Source organism: Callospermophilus lateralis, chromosome 10, assembly GCF_048772815.1.
Source record: "Callospermophilus lateralis isolate mCalLat2 chromosome 10, mCalLat2.hap1, whole genome shotgun sequence".
NCBI lineage: Eukaryota > Metazoa > Chordata > Mammalia > Rodentia > Sciuridae > Callospermophilus > Callospermophilus lateralis.
The window spans coordinates 111,504,795-111,524,151 of record NC_135314.1 but is presented as its reverse complement, the minus strand read 5'-3'; the positions used below and the strand labels follow the sequence as shown (position 1 = coordinate 111,524,151).

General features: G+C 48.1%; 1 protein-coding gene across 1 annotated transcript in view; it reads left to right on the top strand.

Moving 5' to 3' along the window:
- Rarres1 (retinoic acid receptor responder 1) overlaps positions 1-19,357 on the top strand; it is a 32,557-nt gene extending 13,200 nt beyond the window's left edge. Inside the window, exons 2-6 of the mRNA XM_076868390.2 lie at positions 6,872-6,934; positions 8,995-9,178; positions 13,312-13,448; positions 18,532-18,594; positions 18,674-19,357. Of these exons, the coding sequence (XP_076724505.1) occupies positions 6,872-6,934; positions 8,995-9,178; positions 13,312-13,448; positions 18,532-18,594; positions 18,674-18,826 (600 nt within the window). The 3' untranslated portion in view covers positions 18,827-19,357. The remainder of the gene's footprint in view (positions 1-6,871; positions 6,935-8,994; positions 9,179-13,311; positions 13,449-18,531; positions 18,595-18,673) is intronic.

Here is a 19,357-nt window from a genome sequence, read left to right as displayed (position 1 = left end):
CAGAAGGCGGTGGGGGTCTTGTCCAAGGAGCCTGGTTCTAAGCACAGCCCCAACCCACGGAAGCAGCAGCTTTCTTTCTGCCTTTCCTTAGGCCGGGATTGCTGGGCCATATGCACAGTCTCTGCTGTAGGCAGGAAGGGCTGCTGCTCTGAAGACTGTCTTGGCTACGGACTAGCTCTGGGTCTTTGGGCAGTTCCGTATTTTGGGGCAAGAATCTCATTTTCTTCACCCTTAAAAGGGGGGTAACAGAAATACCTACCTCAAAGGGCTTTATAGGAACGAATACATGGGCACCACACCATGTCAAGTGAGGCATGGGACAGCGGAACACGTCCATGTAGCCACAGATCCCTCTACACGTGGAGCCACGCATGCCCTTCCCCTGCATGGAGAGGTTCTCAGGATGGTCATTCATGATGACTCTGCAGTGGCTGGTGGGGTGCTTGCTACTGACTTGATAAGAACATGAGGAGCATTTCTCTTTTACCAAGAAATAGCACCAACCCTGAGTGATGAACCCCGTCCTTGGAGGCCAAGTTCCATAGACACTTTCTCAAACAGGGCTTTGAAAGGGGCCTGGCTCCTCCCAGCCGACCTGATGGCAGGTCCAGCCAAACCTGGCCCGCAGCACCTGTGTGGGGGAGGGGTGTGGAAAGACTGCCACGGGGTTGAGGGTGCTCGCCCTGGGGGTGTGCTGTGGAGCACTCCTCTGGTTGGCCAATGGGACCCCAAATTAAGGAATCTAAAGTAAACAAAACACAACCTGGGTTAAAATCCTGAACCTTGTCAGTGTGGTCCGTGACTGAGGGCACTTAGCACTGACCGCACACAAACCTTTGCACACAATGACAGAGAAGCCTGCTAACGCTCTCTTCCAGGTCATGCCGTCACATGGCCACTTGCTTTGTGTGCGGACTTTTTCTCAAGTGGAGGATCATTCTGGAAAAGACTAGAACAGTGTGCCTGGCCTCTGGCTTGCTCACCTGTGTGCAGGTGGACCGACTGGGTGGTGTAGGTGCCAGGCGTCACAGTTGTGTTTCCCGCCATAGCCATTCCCTCAAGAATGTGGGGGCTGGTCTCTCCACTGCCCTGTGGGGATCCAGCTCCTCAAAAATGCTTCTTCTAAAAGATGGCCTTGAACATAATAGGCTCACTTTGCACCTTGCGACTGTGGCAAACTGAAACAGGTCACAGTGGATGGCCACCAGGTGAGGCGAAGGTCAGCTGGCTCCACCTGGGAGCCCCCTTCCAGGTTCAAAACCCCACATGGCAAGGAGATTACCATGCCCTCAAAACTAGTCACAATTAAGAGGGAAAACAGGAGAACACTTGGAAGCTCTGGCGGGTCAGCCACGCCAAGTTATTCTGGACTGGATTCATGGTTCTCAAGTGACTTTGCAGCTTTCTAAAGGTCTGGTTCTGAGCTTGCTGGTGCCAGAAGCTAAATCCCGGGTTCAGGGCCCATCACCGTTTTTGGCCCATGGAGGCTCCTCTCCCATGTGGGAGTTTGCTCCCTTGCACGGTGGGTCCCCTGCCCCCAGCTGGCAGCACAGCCTCCTGCCATGTTGCCGAGTACCATGCTCCGCGTGCGCTTTGCTTAGTAGTTTTGGTTCCGTGGCATGTGCACAAACTTTGCTGTTTTCAGGACTGACTTGAGTCACTGTGCACATGCTGGTTTGTTGCCTCAGTTGCTCAGCTCTCCATTTTAGCGGCCCAGGCCCCAGGGTGGACGCAGGCGGGCCCTGCTGCCGGCAGAATGCCTTGGGGAGCATCCTCATGGGAGGCAGGCCCTGTCTTTAGTCAGCTTTTCTGCTGCTATGACTAAAAGACCCGACAGAACAACTGTAAAGGAAGAAAGGTTTATTTAGGGGCTCACGGTTTCAGAGGTCTCAGTCCAGAGAAGGCCAGCTCCATTCCTTGGGACTTGAGGTGAAGTAGATCATGGCAGAATGTGGCAGAGAGAAGCAGCTCACAGGATGATCAGGAAGCAGAGAGAGACTCCACTCTCTAGAAACAAAATGTATACCTTACATCATCTCACACATGAGCTTTTGGGTGATACCTCACATCCAAACCATACACCCTGGCATGCTGGCATCCTAATTCTCTGGATGTGGCCTAGAGTGGGAATTCTGCATTGCAGGTGTGCCCACGTAGGCTCTACCTGGCCAGGTGTGCAGACAGCCCCAGCAGCAGGTGAGGGCAGGGAGCCCTGAGGCCCGGCCTCTCTGCCAGTCCAGTAGTTGCACAGCGACACTACACTGCTGCTCTGATCTGTGTCCCTATCATCTCTGTTTCAGCAGCATTTCTGAGCATTGAAGTCAAGCACCCCTCATGTGGAGTTTGGGACAGGCCTGGGAGGGTGCTTGCTATTGCTCTGCCCCTGATATATGACGTCTTAATCACTGACATAGCACTTTGTTATTTCTGATCTTGGTTTACAGTCATGTCACTTGACACTGGGGATATGTTCTGAGCACTGGGCCACTGGGCCACTTTGTCACTGTGTGAACATCACAGTATCCTGGCGCAGACTTAGATGGTGTAAGGTGATGGTTCCGTGTGTCTTCTTGATGTGATCGAGAGATGCATAAGCAGGAGTCGTGGAGGCTGTGGCTGTGACACGGCCAACTTTCATGAGTGGGAGCAGCACATTCTGAGATGATGAAGCACAGAAGGCACTAAACCAGCAGGTTGGGCATCCCCACCATGCGCTGCCACGGAGCGGGTCTGTCACACCACATCACCACAAACACCTGGGTACCATGTCCCAGTCGGAGGGATTTTTCAGCTCCACGATCACTCTGCAGCACCATCCCTGCATGTGTGATGCTTGCTGGCCAGAACGTTGCTACACTTTGCACAACTGCATATAACTTCACTTTTGACCTCCTCCTTTTGTATGTGCATGCAAGGTGCTAGGAATGGGGCTCGGGGCCCTGCATGTGCTAGGCAAGTGCTCCACCACCAAGCCACACCCCAGCCCTCACTGTTTACCTCCTAATGGGTCCCATCTGTCTGCCACGCACTCTGTCCATTTCTACCATCCCACCTTGGCTCACGGTCCTGCCCCTCACCTGCCCCCCACCTAGCCTTCTACTCTATCCACACCCCCTCTGGACACCTCTTCACTCCAGCATCACTCCTCCATGCTCCAGCAAGAGGATCTATTCAAAGTCCTTCTTTCTAGGCCACGGCCTTCCTTTTCCTTCAGGACACAATCCCTCCCACCTGGTCAGCCTCTCCCCACCTTCTGGCCACTGGCCCCACTGCGGCTCCTCGGGTCATCAGCCCTGTTCCTTCAGTGTGGAATGGTTTACCAGCTGCCCCAGCCCCAAAATCAACTCCTTAGAGTTCAACTCCATTGGCACCTCCCTGGTCCCTGCCCTAATCAATCCTCTGGTTATCCCTTCATGGCCCATGACCAGCCACAGTCAGCTCTGCAGTGGCCACTCTGGCCTTCCCTAGATCGCAGGGCAGGTGCTACTGCTCTGCCCACTGTACTTCCTGCACCTGGCACAGTGCTTGGAGTAGGGGGCACAGTGCTTGGAGTAGGGGGCACAGTACTTGGAGTAGGGGGCACAGTGCTTGGAGTAGGGGGCACAGTACTTGGAGTAGGGTGTACACTGGTAAACCCTGGGGTGCACGGAGTATTTTGAATAAGGCAAAGAGACACTCAGTCTTAAAGCCAAGGAGCATGAGACACCATGTGCAGACAAAGGTGGCCCTGACTGGTGCCGAGTCTTTACAGGCCCCAGGGAACTTGTAGCTCTGAGGAAGGGAGGGGAGGCCTTTGGGGGAGATAAAAGAACTGCATCTGGATAAAGTAGAACCAAAAAACACAAAAATCCTATTTTGGATGAAATGTGGACACTTTTTAGAGTGTTGAACTAAAACAAGGAAATCAGCCAAGAAAATAGTTTTTCAAAAGAACAGAGTTCGATCCTCAGCACCACATTAAAAAAATAACAAAAGGTATTGTGTCCATCTACAATTTTAAAAAGACGCCATACTGCCTCGGCCCAGGTTAACCCAATTGCTTCTTTCCCTACAAAGAATAGTCCCAGAGACCCCACTTTGCCTCCATGGGTTTCAAAAGAACTGCCAAGCTACATGACATCTTCAGTTCTCTTTCCAATGTGAACAACAATCTTGAGAATGAGAGACACTGGTAAGCACCCTTGTGTGCAGTAAGTCTGGGCCGACTCCTCCCATCCCGAGCACCTTCCCTGGGGAACCGCGTGCCATCCCAGCCCCACACCGCCCTCCCAGTTCTGCTTGCTTTTACATACACTGCATCCTCCCGCACATTCTCATGCATAAGCAACCCCACACCAGAGAGAAACTGTCCAACGTCTCCAGCAGCACGTTCTCTCTCCCAGCTGGAACAAGAGGGTAGCACCCCTCCCGTGCAGGGACAAGGCAGGGCTGGGAAAGCCTGGGTGTGCAGCAAGCCTCTGGGACCCAGGAGCTGAAGACAAACCTGAGAACTGCCAGCTGTGAGCACCCGTGCATGTAGGACCAGTGTGGCTGGGCGTCAGGCTCAAATCCACTGTTCTGGGTTCTTCCCCTTTGGTGGGTGCTGAGGACACTGGACCTTAGGCAGCTTCCCTACAGAGGCCCTGTGGCTTGGTCCAGCAGCTGCCATGCAGGCCTGCCCTGCTCATGGGGTGTTGCAGGGGCAGACAAAGCAAAGCAACCCCAGGGAAGTCTCTCACTGCTCCTCCTATCTCCAGGCTTGGACCACTCAGGTGTCCGGCACGGTTCTCCTAGTGTCTTGGGACCACAGATTTTAATAAAATTGAAACACATTGGCCTATTCTGGTTGACATTTATGCTTCATTCCACCGGTCACAATACCCTGTGTACTGTGGCTATTCAATGCCGCTACCATGGGCTTGGGATCCAGTTCCAAGTCCTCATTAAAAAGTGAGGCTCCAGGGTCTGGAGTTGTGGCTCAGAGGTAGAGCGCTCACCTAGCATGCATGAGGCACTGGCTTCAATCTTCAGCTACCACGTATAAATATATTGTGTCCACCTATAACTAAAAAATTTTTTAAAAAAAGCCTCAAAGGCCCTTTCCAGTCTCACCATCTCAAATGCTACCTTGCCCTCCATCCCTGTGCCTGGCATTCTCCAGCCTCCTTATCCAGGTGGCAGCCCAGTCCTGGCTCCCTCCCCTGCTTGACCTTGGCCAGCCAGATGCTTCCTGAGCGCACCCACTACACCAGGCAGGGCCTTGCCCCGCTCATCAGCCACACTGCCAGCCTGACCTGCTGTTATCCACCTGCCTGTGTCCACTCTAGCTGCAGGCCCACTAGGGAAAGCTGACAGGAGGCTTGGTTTCTCTGCATCTCCTCAGTGCCTGGCACAGAGTGGGATTGGGGCGAGTGAAGAGACTCGCACGTGTGTTTTGTGAACCAAGGTCAGTGTTTCACTTCATACCAACATGCATGAAGGCGGGAATGAGCCCAGGCACCCTGCTCTAGTGCCCAGCCTTTGAGTTCTGTCTTCCCTCCCAGCAACTGCAGTGATATACGTACACGTTTGAATATTTTCTATGTGAATAGCTGCCAACGAACCTTATCACTCCCTTCTCTACCATTTCCCAGTGTTTTAAGACAATCTTTAGGTAGAAGTCATGATACCTGTTCTATTTATAAGACAGCCCTGTTTAGTTATTGTGTTCCTGGGTCAGATTTAAAAAAAAAAAAAACTGATGTTTACAGAATCTAATTTAATCAAGACTGGATGAAATAACTGCAGCTCCATGGAGCACAGAGTTTCCTTCTATAGAAAAAAAAAAAAAAAAACACTTAGCTGAATGACCACTTTGCTTTCTTAAATAAAAAATAATGGCAGATAATATAGGTTTTAAGTAGCTGAAACTGCCCCAACAATATGGGGATGGATACTACCAAAAAGTTGGCATTAGACTCAATATTCAGAAGTTTAAAAAGGCTAAAGATGCATTTCAAAAGCTCAGACACTTACCTGCCTGTAAGAACAGTGCCTAGCGGCTTTCTGTGGCTATGACAAATGCCCGAGATGATCACCTTATGGAGAAGGAAGGTTTATTTGGGCTCATGGTTTGGAAGATTCCAGTCTATGATCCACTGGCCCTGTTGCTTTATAGCCTGTGCTGGGGCAGCACATCATAGTAGGAATGAGAATGGCCAGGGAGAAGAGAGGAAGAGAGCACCCCATAACCAGAAGACCTCCCACTAGGCCCTAACCTCCCAATGGCACCTCTCTGGGGACCAACCCTTCAATATATGGATCTTTGGGAGACATGCGAGATCCAAACTACAGCAGAGACATGGTCACATGAGGCCATTCCCAGTGTTGTCCAGGCCATATCGCCCCCAGCCATGGACCTTCCTTGCCCACAGGTGCCCTTGCCTTTCTTTAGGAGGTACTTGAAGGCACCTCCTAAGTGGCTCCTAGACTACCCATCTCTTCACCTGTCACCTCCTGAAAACATGTCCTTACACGTTTACTGTGTCCATGTGACTGAGACTGGCACGAGGGAGAGTCCTAGTCTTTCTGTGGCCCCAGCAGCCCGGCCAGGGAGCTCTGACTATCAGGGGGTTTAGGAATTCAGCACAGCTCCCTGTACCCGTCAGTACCTGTCTAGCTTCTCTTACAAAGTCAGCTTCCAGATGAACATACCGTGTCCCTTTTCTGCTTCTCACTGTGTGTCAAACTAGCAAACTGGGTAGCAAAAACAGTTTGTAAAAAATTCAGCAATCAAAATGTTTTCTTCAGGTATAACTGTCACCATCTGCACGCCATGCCACCCTGAGAGTGAAGTTCTTGGTCATGAGGCTCAGTGGAGCCCCCAAATGCTAAGATGATTTCTGTATTTCAGGTGGATCCACGGAGGGGCTATCACATCAACCTGGTGTTTAGCACAGAGTCCTACCACCTGCAGGTAAGCGGCCAGGATCAGTGAAGGGCCCTGCTGGCGACTCCTGTGAACAGACTGGGAGCTCTGTGCCACTTTCCTCTTGCCTTATTATAAAGACGACAAATGATGAAGAACAGGGCCAAGCAGGAGGGAAGGATCCAACTACTTCAACTTCACGGCCCTATACACGCACATCAGATCACGCTGCTCACTCCCCCTTCCCTAGGACCCCCTCCCACACCTCAGAGCCCTGGGGATGACTCACTGTAAACATCAAGTTGTCCTTTTTTGTAGTGTCTGCTGGTGACATTTCTGGTTGCCAGGCTGGCACAGCCTGAGGCCGATTCCAGGATTTACGCAGAGGCATCCTATGAAACACAGTGGTCCCTGCGTGCGACAGGCACTAGCCTGCTGCAGTTCCCACCAAGCAGCTAATATTTGCCAAGTTTCCTCTGCCCTGTTTTCAGGAAGAGAGTAAACAGAAAATTTAAGTGGAGATTAGAGCCAGATGAACTTCATGTGCTGGGCAGGCTGGAAGGCAGCAAGGGACATAGGGGACACCAGCCCTGACTTCTCCAGTGGTGCTCTGAGCCAGGCAGCCTGGGAAGGACAGGCAGTGCCTGGCATCAAAGTATCGCAGGGAGGCAGAGCTTCAGAGTGAAGGCATGATTCTGTACTCCAGGCTTCTGGATGAAGGCTCACCAGAATCAAGTATGCCCTGACTTTATTGACCGCAGGACTCAAACTGTACAAGGATTAGGAGGAAGCATGTGAGGTCTCTATTGCAAACTAGTTAAAGCTGAAGAGAAACCAGTTACTAGATTACAAGGAGCAATAGCATGTCACCACTGCACCCTGTGGGCGCACCAAGGGGAGAGGTCTTCCATCTTCACCAGGTGCTTTGTTCCCTGAAGGTTTGTGTGTGGGGGAGGGAGGGGTGAACAAAGCAAAGGAGGAAAAGCAATGCCTATTCTTTTTCTCCTTCCTGAAAGGACAACAGAGGAGCCTCAGAGAGCCCTGTGGCACCTATCACACCCTCCTCCTGAAAGCCCTGCACTATCTTCTCTGTCTGTACCTGTAATTAGCATCTTAATGCACCCAAGATGCTCAAAGCTGGTACTCACAGGGGAAAGATGCCCACTGGAAAGCCCACCATGAGGTTTTGAGTTGGTTCTGGAAATAGGGAGCAGATCCACCTCTGATCTTCCTGTGGGCTTTGTTGTGGTGTTGGTTTTAACTGGGATTCCTCCCTGTTTAAACTGTAGAATTGAAGAAGTCATTGCATCCACTTTTTAAGGAGAGATTCTGACTAGGGGCCTATGGCCGCTATGAGGCCCACAGACTGCTTCAAACTCTAGGTCTGGTGCTGACGGTATTATCAAGTACATTTTCTGGGAACAGGGTCCCTGGCTTTTATTATCAGGTTAAGGAATCTGTGACCTGAAAGGGTGAAGAATGACTGACTGCCCTAGAAACGAATCATACCTAATGTTTAACTGAAACTGTGATGTCTCTGAGCTGGATAATTGAGAGTGCTCCCAGGCCACTTACACATGAATGTGGATCAGCGCAGTCCAGGCAATTGGTCAGCCCAGGCAGAGGACCTGTGCCTCCACCTCTGGACTAGATCTAGAGCAGCACAGAGGGGTTAGTTCAACCTCAGTAAGTTGAACTAAATTAGAAGTACGCTCAAATCCTGGCTTACCACTTACTAGCTGGGAGACACAGAAGACTTCTCTTTAAAATTTAGCATCTTAGTCTTTAAAACTAGAATGAAAGGAACTAATTCATAAGACAGCATGACGTTTTTTTGTTCAGAGGAACAGTCTCAACGTCCAGCTAAGCATTACGCTGGTCCACAGAAGAGGGCAAGGTATTTGCTACCCTACAGCTGGGCCAAGCAGCGCTCCACAGACAGCACTAGGCCCAAATTATTATAAAGACGTCAAGTTTAGATGAATGCAAAGTGTGAAAGTTCACTTTCTGCAAAGCCAGGGCGTTCCTGGTGTCACGAGGAGTTGTCAGTCTTGTGAGGGTGGGGCGATAAGTGACCATCCTGCTTAATGCCACCATCTCTACTTCAGGACGGTAAGCCACGCTTGGGGAAATGTTTTGCTCGAGTGTTTTTCCAGAATCAGAAACCCAGACCAGCCATCACCATGACCTGCACAGGGCTCAGTGAGAAAAACAGAACACTACAAGAGGATCACCTGCTGTACGAGCAGCTGAAGCAAATGAAGGATGCCTTGACCGTGAGCAGCATACCTGGTACGAACCAGCCTCTGCTGTCCAGTGTTCCTGACTGTGTATTCACTGAATCTTAGAGAGCACTCATTTAAATGTATCCCTAAAGTGACTCTTAACTGAGCTCCAGATCATGACACGCCTCCTCAATTAGAATTCCGAGGTATCTTTTTCTGTTCTTCATCTCAGTATAACAGAGTAACTACTCCAGAAGCTGGGAGGTCTCCGCCCGCCAGCTCCTGTGAAGCAGGGCCCAGGAAGAGCTGAGCCCCAGGTAGGGGGTAAAGGAATCTTTTCCACAGAATGTGACCTGGGGTGGTTTTCAGGGTGCAGTTCAGAACTTGAGGGGCCCTTCCAGAGATCTTTGGTGGCAGCCTTGGAAACTAGGTGAGAAGCCACCCTCCTGTCTCCTCTCTACCCTGTGCAGCAGGCAGCCGAGTGGCTGTCTCTGGGGTGCTGGATGAAGCCCTGATTATTTCATTTCAGGGCAGTGGCTAATGGCAGTGGTGCCGTCTCTAATGGCTGAGCCCCGCTCTCCACAGTGACTCAGCTGAAGAGGAGCAGAGCTCATTTGTCCAAGTACTCAGTGTGTGGGCAGCAGCTGAGACTTGGCACTTACTGGCAAATCCAATTTCTAAAACCACGAAAGTCGTCTCTGGACTCACACTTGGGCATCAAGCTTGCCATCTGACCCCTACTCCCTACCCCCCACACGCTCCCCCTTGATTTGCTCATTTGCCCAGACACCCCAGGCTGGCTGCAGAGGACTGCAGGCTCCAGGCCCAAGGTGTCTGTCCCCATTGGCTGGCTGGTACTGACCAGATGCTCTTGAGAGCTAAATGTGGAACACTGCTTGTGTTCTGAGATTCAGAGCCATGGATGATTCTGACAATGTGGATTGAATGCTGTGTCAAAAAATTATGAGGAGCAATTCCAAACCCAAGAATGTGTTTCTACTTGGTGTCCCTGAAATAACTGAGCTAATGACTAACATTTAGCACTTGGTTGTTAAGGGATATTTTCCCCTTCAGTTTGGGAAACGGGGCATATCTGGTTTCCTTAAGACACAAATTCAAAAATTATACAGGCCTTTTTCTTTGAATATTTGCACAAGATCACTAGATTTGGGTTACTTTTCAATAGCACATGCTACTGGCTCTTGTTCAGTTAGTGAGTCCTGTACACACATAAGAGCTTCCATAACTTTCTAACAATGTGCTACTACGAACCTTCAGGAAAATCCTAAGAAGGTGCCTGCTCATCAACAGTACTTTCAAGCTCTGCACTCAGACGCTTATGTGCTATGTATAGCCTGTCCATGCACCTACAATTATCTACTTTAAAACCACAAAGGTTAGATAAAGTGAATAAAGAGAACGGTGATATCCCTGGAATGTCTAGTTCAGACCCTAGCAGATTCTGTTTAGTATTAATCAGTCAATGATACTGGGCTACTGTGCACAATTTTTAACTATGAGGATCTAACTTTGCTCCACATTGTTTTTCCCTTTAAAAGGCAGTTATCTTATTTTTATTATAAGTGAAATTGTCACTTTCTCTAACGAATGGGTAGACTCCTCATAGGTGATCCCAAGCACACAGGAAGAACCTACAGAGCCAAAGCCCCTCTGTGTGGGGAGCAGTTACCTTCTCCACATCCTCGCTGGCCCCAGTGTCCAGTGAGACTTCTCTGTCTCCAAGGGGAATGGATGTGATGTCCCCAATCTAAATTCATAGCATTGTAAGATGAACCTGAGAGGGTGAGCTGTGAGGGGGAGGTATCAGTCAACGAAGATGAGGGGGAAGGGACCTTAATAAAGCAAGGGAACAGCATCACCAACAGTGCTATCCTGAAATCCCAGTGGGTCAGCCACTCAACATGGGGCGAACAGAAGTCCCTTCATGAAGGTGTGTGCAGCCAGGAAGCACCGTCTAGAACTTCCTTTCTGCAACAGCCTTCATCAGGTCACAGCACAGCTCCCTGGCATCTGGAGTTCGCTTCTGCTGGCTTAGCCTGAGATGCCTGCGCATCCAGACACCCCATCTTGGTCTCTCCCAGTTCCCTCCTTTAATTGATAAATTCTTGATTCCAATTTTTCTGCTGCTTCCATGACTATGCTCATCAATATCCTCCTTATCTCTGAAGCCTCCTTATCCCCTTATCTTGCAATGCCAAGACTGACCAAGGGCTTCACCTCCTTCCACACACACTGCCTCTTCCTGGCCAGTTTCTGAGCTATGTACATAACAGAAGCTGCTCTCCCTTGGGTCGCTGGAGACCACCAGATCACCAAACCAGGGGGCGTCCCTCTCCTTGATCTGGCTGTGGCATTTTATGTCATCTACTCCCACGGCTCGTCTCACACTGTATTTAATAAGCCTAACACTCAGCTTGTTTCCACCCAGAAGGTTTGTACTTCTGGTCATTTATTTGAATATTACTCCTTTCCTGGAGTTTGGCGACTGGACTCTTTAGTTACCTTTTAACATTTAATACCTGGCCACCATTTCTGATAAAGCCTACCTCCAGGAAGTACCCTGGACCCACCATCACCATCCTTCATGCCCACAGGGCTTCCTCCAGGACCACAGAGGAGCCTCCTGTCCAGTCTGTAGATTTCAGTCACCCCTATCTGTCCTGTGACAGAACCAAGTCATCATCCCATGCCTACAACTCAGTGCACACCCCTGGTACTGCATGTGCGGTCAGCGCGTTTTATATTCTTGACCCTGCCCATGCCCTCCTAGCTCGGGGTACTCACTAGCTTGTGCTCTTCCCACCCACATGGGTGACAAGAATCCACAGCCTGGTGAAATCTCATTTCTGTGAAGCCTCCCTCAAACATCTCCAGTCCAGAGAAACTTCCCTCAGAGCGCTGCTCCTGCCTGTCTTAAGGAATACATGACTGCATCTCTGTGCCACCTGAGTGGAGGCAGAGACCCATCTTGTCTCACACAAAGATAAAAGGAGTAATCCTAGAGTTGCCTATCATTTTAAGCCAGCCAAACCCAGGACTGTCAATAAATGGAATTTATACAAAAATTATTCAGCCAAGAAGAATGAGTTTCCAACTCAGCTTATAGGCATCCCTCACATATTGTGCTATGACTGTCTTAATAGACTGTCTCCACATACAATGATGATTCATGAAAGTTATCTTCTAAGTTACTGAGATTTGAGTTTCTAAAAGTCATGAAAGGTAATAATTGTTTTAGTCAGCTTTTTTGCTGCTCTGACTTAAAGACCCATCCAGTACAATTGTAGAGGAAGAAGAGTTTATTTGGGGGCTCACAGTTTCAGAGGTCTTAGTTCATAGAAGGCTGGCTCCACTCCTCAGGGTTCAAGGTGAGGCTGAATGTCATGGTGGGAGAGGGTGGCACAGGAAAGCAGCTCACATCACAGTGATCAGGAAAACAGATTCCACCTGCCAGATACAAATATATATACCCCAAAGCCACACCCCAGTTCCCACCTTGGCCAGGAACACCTACCACTTCAGCCACCATTCAGTTAATCCCATCAGGGGATCAAATCTCTGATTGGGTTAAGACTCTCACAACCCAATCACTTCTCCTATGAACCTCTGGCATTGTCTCACATGTGAGCTTTTGGGGTACACCTCATGTGCAAACCAAATCAATAATCATAGCAGTCTCATATTAAGTAGGTTTAAAAAATGTCTTCCAAATTATAGATTTTTGGGTGCAAAACAACAATGCCACAGGAAAAACCCATCTGATTTCTTCAAGTGTTCAAAAGAAGTGGCAGAGATGCTGCCAATCACTGATTAGATTTAAAGCCAATGGTAAGAGAAAGCCATTCAGCAGACAAGGAAGCAATGAGTTTGGAAAGACCCAACCACCAGGTCATAAGGAACCACCAGCCTTTTTTGATCTAATGAATAATGCTGCTCCCCTAACAGCTTTAGGTCAACTTTCAGCATCATTACAGTCACCGAGTTGTTTTCCCAGTGGATGTCCGTGGCTAGGTGAGGCCCAAGTCTCCAAGTCAACACAGATGCCAGCAATCGCAGGTCTGCCCCAAGGTCTTGCTGTGAGAGATGACCTGATACGACCAAATCTGAACCTTAATCATGACTGAAATTCTGAATTTTGTCTAAAAAAAATGCCTTAATATGCTTTCTCCCCCATCTTAGATGATTACGGAAATATCGATCCCTCAATGAGACCCATCTGGGACTTGGCTGTTCTTGGCAGCTCTTATGTGATGTGGGAAAGGACGACCCAGTTTTCATACTACTACCCATTACAGCTCAGCAGGGTGAAGCAGTGGGTAAGGACTCTGAGGTTCCCTGGCACCCGAGACCCAACAATGCAGTGTCCTTAGACTGAAGTCGTGTCAATCATCTGCATCTCATTCACTCAATAGTACATGAATGCCTGCAGCAGGCCAGGTATTATTTAAGGGACTGAAGATGTGACAGTGAGTAGGAACAATGCTGTTGCCCTCACTGAGAAGAATTCAGGAGAGAAGACAGTGAATTCATAAGTATGCTTCACATGTGTAAGTGCTACATAAAGAAGGCAGGCAGAGGTTCTGGGTCTTAAAAGGAGACTTACTTCAGCCTGAAGTGAGGCTGAGCTGAGCAGAGGCCCGAGGGAGCCCAGGGGTTTCAGGCAGAGGTATGGCTGCTGGGATGGAGAGGCAGCAGTGAGGCTGGTAGGGATGGAGTGAGAAGGGGACTGTGCAGGGGACAAGAGCATGGGGAGGGCAGCTGTTCTTGCAAGGCCTTGGAGGTCATTAGAAGAGTCTGGAACTTTGCTCTTTCTCCTATTAGCAGAAGAGTGACACAACCCCATTCATAATGGACCATTCTGGCCACTACATTGAGGGGCTGTAGGGAGGCCAGAGAGAAGCAAAGACCAGTGCCTACTGCAGTGATGGAGGCAAGGCCAGCGAGCAGTGGAGATGGTGCGGAAGACTGCTGGGATCTGCTCCTGGGCTGGACCCGAGAGTCAGAAAACGATCAGCTTCAGGATGATCTTAGAACTTGGGCCTAATTCTGGAAGGATAGGGTTTACATTTTCTGATTGGGGAAGATTTGGGGGAAATGATCTCGAATTGTGGTATGCTAAATCCTGTAGACAGGTAGAGAGCCTGGGCAGTCACCTAGACCTACAGGTCTGATCGGGGAGGAATGGGCTGGAGTCACAACCACATAGGGGTATATGAAGCCACAGGGTTGGATGAGATCATGGGCAGTAGGAGAGACAAATCAGCTGCTGAAGGACTGAATCCTGGAGCCTTGTAACCTCCGATCTCAGACAGGAGTAGAGGTTGCCTAGAGACCAGAGGATGGCAGTGGGGTGCTGGCAGGAGGTAGCCGCCAGCAGCCCTTCAGTGCCAGCTGGTTCCGTCTCCTCACTGAGGGGCAGTTGTCAGCTGAGAGCAGGCCCAGAGGAGGTACTGAGAGTGTCGGGGCACTAAGCGCCAATCCTTCAAGGCTTGGATTCAGAGGACCAGTTTCTTCTGGGTGGGCATGGGTGCAAAGGGAGTCCAGCACTGAATTTAACGATGCTGGGATTTTCGTCAGGCAGGTGTGATACGGCGAAGGCATGTATCCACAGAAAACAAAATCAACTTCCCTGAGATGCAGGTGGAACTAATCGGAAATACCAATTCTTAATTTTTTTTTTTTTAAGGGGCCTGGGGATATAGTTCAGAGATAGAGTGCCTACATAGCTTGTGCAAAAGACCCTGGACTCTATCCCCAGCATTATAAAAAAGTTAAAATAGTTCTCAAGAATTGCTAAAAAATGAACTTTGACTTTTAACTCACATCATATACCAAAATTAAAATTCATTTTTTCATGGGTTTATCCCTGGATAAGTCATCAATGAGTTCTCTGAGTACTAAGATTTGGCCAGCATGAGTCAGCATTTCAGCATCTGGAAGTTTGGTGTGCCTTCTGAAGGCCACTTTTATTTTCAACCACTGAGCCACATCCCCAGCCCTGTTTTGTATTTTATTAGAAACAGGTTCTCACTGAGTTGCTTAGTGCCTCTCCATTGTTGCTGAGGCTGGTTTTGAACTCACAATTCTCTTGCCTCAGCACCCCCAGATGCTGGGATTACAGGTGTGTGCCACCACAACCAGCTAAAAAGCCACTTTTAACGGCCCTTCTTTACTTACTTTTTCTTCTCCTTACAGAGTGATTTTTAATAGAAATCACCATCTAGTTGATGCCATGTGACTACTCAGGATACAGTGTTAGTTAGATGTAAGTCTGACTCACTGCAAGTGCGACAGTGGAGACATACATGAAAACTACACTATTAAAAAGAAAAAAATGAGGGAGAATGGTTACTAGGAATTTTAGATTTTTTTTGAAACCCTGTGACATTTGAATTTTAGATAAATATTTGAGTAGGCAACTCACCTGGTCACCCTAGGCAAATCACTTCATCTCTCAGGTTCTACAATGAGGACTAACAAAGTGATTGAAGCCCTTAACATCAACCTAACCTCACGGGGCAGTGTGAAGTTGGTGTCCAGTTAGATGGGCATTTCATCTTAGAGTTCTTTTAGGAGTTCTCTTAATGAGAAGTACTGTCCACACACATCCACAGATTTTCAAATTCTGCTGTTCAGTGGCCACCAAGAATTCCCATATCTTTCAGCAAAAGCAGCAACATAAGTAAGAAGCAAAACAAGCAATGTTTTTAAAAGCTCTAAGAAAGGTTCTGGGGGACAGAAACAGGGCAGGTAAAGCCAAAATGTAGAGGCCAGAAGTGACTAGAGGTACTCAAAACAGCACAAGAACTCTCCCCATGGGGTCATCGTCTTTATACTGGGGGTTAAACTCACCTTTCAATACAACTGTGCAAGGGCATGACAAGTTATAAATGCACAACCCAGGTGAACAAGGCCTCAGTGAGAAAAGAAAGGAAGAATTCAAAAGACAGCTATAAAATGAGACCCACCTCACTAAAAATTATATCTTTAGAACTGAAGAATCCATGTTGTCCCTATACCACAAGGACTGTGTCAAGGACAAGGGAGACGCACTGGCTGGGAGACAGAGGGACTTCCCACGCACTCAGCCTTGACCTCATGCCTCCTAAGCTGCTCCACTGGCGCCAGATTGTGTAAGCATCCAACCATATAACCAGCAGCATGTGGCTGCCACCAGTGTGACTCTCCAGAAGTCACAGGCATGTTACAGCAACATCCCATCCACTAACCTGGTCTGCTGAGAAAGCTACTTGCGATGGCTGATCTGAACTTCAGCCTTCTCCCTATCAGATGGGAGGTGGAGGGGACAAACACCATATCCAGGCTGCTTCCAGGAAGATCAGAGTGCTGAGTGATTAAAAAATACCACACTAAATCACCATCAATTTGGACTACAAGGATTTGGACAGAAGCCAAAGAGATTGTTCTGAATAATATTAAAAATAATGACTTCTTGGCAGAGCTTGACCGAGCAGGGGTGGTCCCATCCTGGGGTGCTCTGTGCTCTGCTGGACTGGGAAGTGCAATGTCCTCCCTGTAGTTCTCCAGGGGCTCTGCTCTGTAGATTGGGTCAAGGGTGCTTCCTCCTACAGTGTAAAGGGTGTCCCAACAACTGCGTCAAGGAACTCTCAATCAAACGCACAGGGCTTTCAAGCATCATCACCTTTTAGACTTCATCACAGACTGAGTGCCACTGAGTCAACAGCAGGATGGTGAGTCAGAGTGCAGGGCTAGCATTTGTTCTAAGACCTGTCTCTTTTTTGCCTAGGATCTGAAGACTGCCACGATTTCCTTCAGAAATGCTACTTTCAAAAGCAAAACAGATACTGTCCTGAACACTCTTTAAGTTTCTAAGCAAAACCAATTTTTAAATTATAAAAAAACACAGTGAACAGGCCTTGTGCAGACAGCACAAAAGCCCAATATATTACATGGACAGCAGCTGGTGTGAAACATCCCAGGAGAGAGCCACTTCCTTCCAAGGTCAAGACAGTCTCCAAATGAAGGTCAAACAAGGCTAAATATACCCCCAAAGAAATACCACCAGCCTGACAGTCATCTGCTGGTGTCTGTGGGGAACGGTTTCCAGGCCCTCACCACATACCAAATACCATGATGTTAAGTTATTTATATAAAATGGCTTGGCATTTGCATATAACCTACATTCATAGCCTCGTATACTTTAGTCATGTCTAGATTTCTTTTGGTAGGTAATACAGTGACATGTGAATAGTGTTATACTGTAATGTTTAGAGAATAATGACCAAAAAAAGCCCACATGTGTTCGGTGCAGACACAACTTCAAAAACCATTTGACCCTTGGTTGGCTGTATGCCTGGATAAGAACACCTGGATGTGAAGGGCCGACTTTATCTGGAACTTCCTGTAGCTTGTTCTCTCCTGAAAGACATGGAACTTTCTCTGATGAGTTCCCAGACTTGTTGCTCCATCTCAGACACCTGCTGTGAACACTAGTGGGCACGATGCCAGGCAGGGGAGGAGCCACCATGCAACACAAAGCAGCACTACATAAAAAGCAGTCTACCTGTGATTCACTCAGGCAGGTTCTGCCCCGCAGCACCCTCCACACCTACTCACACTCCTGACTTGGAAAACTCCACCAGTGCAAAATTAACATTTTTTTTTTTTTTTTTTTTTTTGCTTTTTCATAGTCTCAATAAAAACCTGGTAGGACACTAAAACGATATTCCAAATTGAAGGTTTTAAGAAATTCTTCGTGTCTTCCATTGTTACTAGTAAAGAAATAAGTACACTTGACATCAAAAAAAGGAAATGTCAAAAAGAAAATAGAAAATTGGCTTGCTTACTAGTAAAATGCATAGAAATCACATAAATAAAAGAGGTGAGGATAAGTGCTTGTCCACTGAGACGCCCCAATACTCTGGTTTACAAATGGTTCCGGTACGTGACGAAGGTGGTTTGGGGAGAGTCATCTGGGAGGGATGGAGAACCACACAAGAATGTGTGCACACTGCCCAGCACAGGACCAGGCACAGAACAGGGTCCCTGGCAGACACTCCAGAAATGCTGGCTGCCTTTCCCTGTGCTGCTACCTGGGGTGGCAGGGCTGACCCAGCAGCTTGCAGTACACACAGGAGCTGTGCTGCCAAGAGCCAGCCTACCCCACAGACCTCAGCCCTCATCCCAAATTACAGTATCAGAAAGAAAAGTGATAAAGACATCCGACCAGCATTTTGTGCTACTTAGTGATAAAACCAAAGGGAGAACCCACACCTTGATGCACCTTGATACAGAATACAATGAAGGAAATAGGGCTCAAATCTTAAGGCTGCAGAGAGTCAAGGTACCCCTCCAAACCAAGACCATGTGTGTCCAAGCTCCCCATTCTGTTATACTCACTCTGTTTTTTTCCTCCAGAAAACCAGTGATCACGCAATTGACTTTGATTACACTGTCCTGCTGCATGAATTCCCAACACAGGTAAAACACAAGCTTGTACAGAGAAGTATTTCTACCTTAAGTTCTGTGCGGTTTAATATTTTATAACTCTGTGTCCTAGGAAATCGTTCCCTGCCATATTCACCTGATCTGGTACCCTGGCAAGCCACTTAAAGTGAAGTACTGGTGTGAAGAGATGCAAACCCCAGTCGAAGCTTCTTCTGGAACTGAGGAAGGATCTGCTGTGGCACTAACAGAGTTTAGTAATTTCTAAGAAACAAAAAGCTGATTATACCAAATTCTAGACAAAATGACTTTCCTAGCCTAAACAATTACTTTAGTTCTGGAGTCTGTGACTATCAGCAAAAACTCAAATGTATCATCTGCTGCTCAGCTGGCCTGTGTGGTCTAGCTCTGGGCCGCAGGGGCATGCTGAGCTTTGCTCATGCTGGGCACCCACTAGCAGGCTCCTTGGAGTTTCAGCCCTGGAATGTGAAATCCAGGCAATCAGTACCTGCTGCAGGGGCTAATAATTATTTAAAAAAAAAAAAAAAATGGTTTCAACTCTGAATTTGCATTTCTTACTCTTCTTAATATACTGTAACTATTTTATGTTGCACAATTGCTCCTATCCTGTATGTCAACAAGTATATTTTCAGTCAAAGAAAACTGTAGGGAAAATAATAACTGTTTAAGGAATTCCACTGTTTTGTTACTTCAAGCAAGTATTCCTTTTTAACTTGGCATCTACTTTTAAATAAATGTTCATAGTTCTAAATAATAAAATGTGTTAAATGTGTTTGCA